General features: G+C 42.3%; 1 protein-coding gene across 5 annotated transcripts in view; it reads right to left on the reverse strand.

The window, feature by feature from the left end:
• Positions 1-4,673, reverse strand: part of MSRA (methionine sulfoxide reductase A) — a 376,536-nt gene extending 371,863 nt beyond the window's left edge. The window contains exon 1 of one of the 5 annotated variants that reach the window (XM_055428054.2): positions 4,270-4,673. In XM_055428054.2, coding sequence (XP_055284029.1) covers positions 4,270-4,405 — 136 coding nt within the window. In that variant the 5' untranslated portion in view covers positions 4,406-4,673. The remainder of the gene's footprint in view (positions 1-4,269) is intronic. The other 4 variants (XM_088837820.1, XM_055428052.2, XM_088837821.1 and 1 more) reach the window with 4 other exon arrangements.
• Positions 4,674-6,000: the final 1,327 nt, after the last annotated feature.

The following is a 6,000-nucleotide window of genomic DNA, read 5'->3' on the forward strand; positions in this document are numbered from 1 at the left end:
AGGAAATGGCAAGCCACTCCAGAATTCTTGCCTGGAAAATTCCATGGACAGAGGAGCCTTGCAGGCTATAGTCCATGGGGTCACAAAGAGTCCAATATGACTGAGCCACACACAACGAACTGTATTAACAAATTTCCTAATATTGACAAATCCTAGTATTCTAAGACTAAATACCATTGCTAGATTCTGCTTACTAGTATTTATTTAGCAGTTTTGTATCTATATTCATAAGTGAGAATGGTTTTTCTTTTTAGTGCAATATTTATCAGGTTTGGTTTCAATATTATACTTGTTTCATAAAAAGAATTTGACAATCCTTTCAGTTTAAATATACTATTGGAATTATACGTTCTTTAACTATTTAGACGTCACCTGTAAAACTGACTGGACATAATGCTTTGAGACGAAGCAATCTTTGACAACTTTATTTCTTCTAGGAAAATCAATCTGTTAAGATTTTCTCTTTCTGGGGTCAGTTTAGGTCAGTTATATTTTCCTAAAAGTTATCTATTTCATCCAAGTTTTCAAATTTATTTTCAAAGAATTGAGTAAATAGTCTCTTATGATTCTTCAGCTTTTCTATTTCTATTATTCCCTCTTTCTTATTTCATGTATTTGTACTTTATTCCTTTTCTCCTTTATTAGATAGCTAATAGTCACAGTAAATTGTTTTCTCAAAGAGCCACCTTTGAACAATTACTCACATTGTTCTGTTTTTCTGCTTATATTTATAGTTCTCAGAAGAGCAAACCTTTAGCAGGTGTTCTACACCTCTTCCTCTCCCCAAAGAGACATCACAGTAATAAATGCAGCAAACACTACCTAAGGATATACAGGCAAGAAAGCAAAGATTAAACAGGAGCTGCCGACATTCTCTTGGATGATATATCCAAATCCCAAACACGTGATCAAAAACTAGATTAGCCATATTTCCATTACAGCTGGAAAAAAATGAGCCATATAAATAAAAAGCTGGGCTTTCACAATAATTAATTCACTAAAAATAATATCAGTTCCTCTTTTTCTGTTGATTGCTTTTTTATATTTTTTAAAAATTTTTATTGAAATACAGTTGAATTACAAAGTTGTATAAGTTTCAGATGTATAGCAAAGTGATACAGATATATACATTCAAATATAGATACAGATATATTCTTTCTCTGATTCTTTTCCATTATAGGCAGCTATTATAAGCTATTTAGAATAGTTTCCTGTGCTATACCTTAGGTCCTTGTTGGTTACGTATCTTACTTATAGCAGTGTGTATATTTTAATCCTAAACTCCTAATTTATCCCTCCCCTGAAGATCAGTTCTAACTGTAATAAACTTAGATTTTAATCACACTGGAGGCACTCAGAGGTTTTAATTATAAGCTGTCTGCCTCCTGCCTATCTCTAGCAATTGACTGACCACCAATTCAGTCCAGCAAGCATGAATTCCCCTTTTCCCCCAGTCCCAAAGTTCTCTGAATATTGCTCTGTAGCCAGGCACTGAAACAAAGAGACCACCTATATAAAAAGACCAGCAAGTGCCTGTGTGCCCTGCCAGTCAGTGCTGCCCAGAGCCTACCACTGATCTAAACAGAGTGTGCTTCAAAGGAGGCAGTCTAGGCCAGGTTTAGTTCTAACCAGCCACCCAAAGTAGGCCTATTCATGTTTTGATCCACTTTAGGTAGCCTGGGAGAAATTAAAGAAGTCTGAAGGGTTGGATCTCACCTTCTTGCAAAACAGAAATCTACTACTAGGCTGTAGTTTACGAAAGGGTGTACATTTCTGGAAGAATACCCAAAAAAAGGTAGGGTTAAAGCTAAGATGATAACCCTTCACCCCAAACATATTTGGTAATACTGCACACCTGGTACCAGACTGAGCCAGAAACCCTGAGCCAAAGACACTAAACAGATAGGCTTTGTCTTCTAAAATCAAAAGGTGATGCTTTTGCCACAGAATTTTTCAGAGAGTAGGGGCGCGAATAACAACAGATATGGACAGAAGTAATATTGAGAGGTGAAGAGCTGTTAAACAGACTGGAGGTTAGAGCAGAGATGAATTCAGCTTCCAAAGCAATAATGTTAAGTCTGCAACCTTCAACCTCAAGCCACTGAAAACACACCTGAGAAGTAACACTGCCCATTTCTGAGGCCAAACAGAAGTCTGACAACCTGTCAAGGCAGCAGTCCCAGGGTAGAGACAGGAAAGCCACTATCTAAAATTTAAGTATGAGGGGGGAGCGTTACAACAGTCGAACACAAAGGATGTACATTGTAGGTTTAGCCCTACACCAAGAAAAAAAAAAAAATGGTTTATTCGTCCAGCAATAGCAACGTATGCATGGCTCTATAAAAAGGCTGAAGAGCCAGGTCTTGAGGTTTTGCAGTCAGAATTAGTAGATGGATAGAGAAAAAAAAGAAAAAAACCTGTTGGCTCCTTTCTGTCATGCTAGTTAATCTTTTACCAAAAGTGTCATCTCTATAGTAAATAACTGATTGGGAAGACTTTGGTTAAGATAAAGGAGAACTAAATTCAGGACAATTTTAATCTTCAACCAGTTTGGGGATCTGATCAGGCTTGTTTGTTTTGTTTTTCGATGTCTGGGAGAACATACCAAAGACACTAGTGTATAAAAATGAAGCTTCATACAAGTTGGGGAAGTTCAGCATTGAGAAGCATTGCCTTTAAATATCCATTTATGAATTCTAGTTTGTTAAAGGAGAATTTACTTTCAAGATAAATAAAGTTTAGATAATAGGGTTATATAGTTTAGAAATAATCTGGACTTTTTTTTTTTTTTTTTTTGAAACTCATTCTCTTGAGTCTAAAATAAGCTTTTTAAGGCTCTTGATGAGGTGGGAGTGAACTGATGGGGGACATAGGATACAAAGCGGCTGACGTAGGTGAATGAGAAACAGGTCACACAGCGTCAGTTCTCAGACTACCTCAAACGTAAAGACCTCTGCTGTGTCCATTCTCATACTGAGTAGGGTGTAGGATACAGACTCAGAACGATCTTCTCCTATATATACTCAACAAATCTTTAAGGAAAAGAAAAACGGAAGAATCCCTAAGAAATTGTGTAAGTATAATTTATCTCGGCATCGAACCATAGGTGAAAGATTAATCACCACTGAACCCTCCAACAGCCCTCAGGCAGCGGTTCACAACCAATGAACGCATTAGTGTCACTGGAAGGGCTTGTTTAAAAGAGAGTACTTTGAGAAGCAACACACCAAGGTAATCCTTCTCAAAGCATGATCCTCACGTTGGTGGCAGGAGGAAAAGGGGGCAACAGAGGACGAGATGGCTGGATGGCATCACTGAGGCAAGGAACTGGGAGTTTGAGCAAGCTCCGGGATAAGGTGAAGGACAAGGAAGCCCGGCGTACTACAGTTCACGCGGTCGCAAGCAGATACGACTGAGCGACTAAAGCAGATACGACTGAGCGACTAAACAATCGCTGTCTGCGGCCTTCTACAGTGCTGAGACAGAAACGTATAGAGTGAAGCTTTCAAAACTTTTAGAGCAGTTTCCAGAACTTCATATTTCTTCCTTCATTTTATTCACTTTACTTCGTTTTCCTAGCATCTCACTGTTATTACATTTTATGTATTCTATTAGAGTCGCCAAAAGTATTGGTATGCGATTGGGAAATTATTTTTAAGTTTGGCAAGCACAGCTCTTCTGCATGACAGATACACAAGTGCAGAATCCGGAGCACGGGGCCAGGGGAAGCTCCTGCCAAGTCGGGGAAATCGGGCAGTTCTGGAGGATAAGGGCAGCGTGCGGATAACTCCTGCAACCAGAACACTGGCATGAGAAACAATTTCAAAACCTCAGTATATACATGGTTCTGTATCATCCCATGGCTCCCGTGACAACACAAACCCGCACCACCTCTGCAAGTGGCCCTAATCCCAGCCGCCGAAGCAGAAAAGAAAGGAAAGTGGATGCACACCCGTGAGAAAGGGCGGAAATCAGATCAGCGATTTTCCCGCCCGAAGTTTGAAGCCGCCGAGGGGTATTTACAGTCTAAGTGGGCCGTATCAACGGACTAGATCCCTTCAGGGTGTTTTGCGCTGTTCTAGAGGATGAAAAGCTAAACAAAGAAAGAGGATGGACCCCCGTCCCCGCCACGCCCAGCGCCCTCCGCGCCTGCGCAGACCCCCGGCGGCCGAGCCTGCCGGGGCCGGCCCCCGGCTCCCTCCCGGCGGCCGGAGGACGCGCGTGCGCAGAGGCGAGGCCCGCGCCCTCGGTGCGTGGCCGCGTCCTTACCGGCTACGACGACGGGCTCCTTCCGGCCCGGCAAGGCCTCCTGGGGGCTGACGAGCCTGGAGGCGGAGTCACCCATTCTCGGGATGGGGCAGAGGCTGTGGAAGAGCTGGCGGGCCGTCCTGCTGGCCGAGAGCATGGACGGGCCGCTGGCCAGGGGGCCGCCGGGCAGTCGGGAGCGGAGGCGCCGCTGCGCAGTGCGCGGCGGGCGCGGCGTGCCCGGGACGCGGGGCCGGCGGGCGGGTCAGCGACTACACGCGCGCCGCCGGCTGTGCGGCTGCCGCCCCGGAACCGAGGTTCTTGCTCCAGCCTCGGGCCGCGAGAGCCGAGACAGAGGGCGTGTTCTCGCCCTGGGCCGGGCCTGTGCAGGGAGGCACCTGCGAGTTCTTGCTCCCGTTCGGTACAAAGTTCCCCGGCGGGGAACGAGTGTCCTAATTGCAGTGCGAAGTACGTGAAGCGGAAGAGGCCAAAATAATAATAATAATAATCCGCTGCTTTGACTTTAAAGTCACTACAGTTTTCACAGCCTCCTTACCAATTGCTGGGTATGCCCAGTAAGCTGCACGACGACCTGCCTTTCAAACTAGCATCTATGTCTGTTTCCACTGCAGCCAGTATGATTTATCGAAAGTGAAAACTAACCACAATTTTCAAAAAGAATATAGGGAAGATAATTTAATATAATGTTTTATAGATATAGACACATATAAATAATATATTGATGATTATAATAATTATTTCCCCCATTTTACAAAGGGGAAGAAAAGAGCGAGATACTAATACTTTGTTAACGCAGTTAAGGTGAGCTTAAGGGTGCTATTGGATCATTCTTGCCTTTCAAATCATGGGGCATAACATTTGTTCTGTGACAAATTTTCGAACCAAAAAATAAGGTGGGTGGAGGCAGATGGGTGACTTGGGAGTTCCATATGTGAGATTTTGGTTTTCCGCAAATGTTATGCCAAAATGGGCAGATAGTCTCATGAAGAAAGGAACTTCAGATTAGCACCCAGAGAAATGAGAAGGCTTTGACCCAGCCTTCCATGCAGGTTCAGTTTCCTTGTTTTCTTCATGTGGTCTGTAACATGAGGATAGGAGGATTAGCGCTCCTGTGTTGTACTATATGGCCTGACAGGAAATATTAAAATTTAAAGTTTATTTTGTAATACGGATTCTGTCTGGGCAGTGTGTCTCGGTTTTTACTTATTTATTTGGTTTTGCTGTGAGATTACAGGAAGTAGTTTCTGTAGGCCTTTCCTGAAAACCCTCCAAGGTGTCCATTCTAGGTGGTAAGATCATTCTTCTGTCAAAGGAAATAGTCTGTTTTCTTTTTCATTTCTGCATTTTGATACATCCTGATTTGCTTTTTCTGGTTTTTGTGGTTGGTTGTATAAAATTAAGAACTGAAGAATTTTTCTTGTCAAGGAGAAGTACTTAATTGTGTTAAGCAAGAAAGCACAACAAAGCTAGAGTGTGTCTCTGTGTAGTATGTAATATACCTTATAATAAATGCATACACCCCTCCTTAGGCACCCACTGAAGAAAGGCTGGAAAAAATTAAAAGGATGTTTGCGGTTGCGTTGTTGATCATGGTAATGGCTGACTAGTTTTCAAGTTTAAACTACTGGTTTGAAATAGTTACATTTTTACAGTGTTCTCAGATGTTCCAATAGCTGTGTTACTTTTATTATTATTTTTAAAAACCTTTTAAAAGAGAAAAATACCTTATTTCAT

This window comes from Moschus berezovskii, chromosome 7, assembly GCF_049115385.1.
Source record: "Moschus berezovskii isolate FMDL1 chromosome 7, NW_MosBer_1.0, whole genome shotgun sequence".
NCBI classification, from domain to species: Eukaryota; Metazoa; Chordata; class Mammalia; order Artiodactyla; family Moschidae; genus Moschus; species Moschus berezovskii.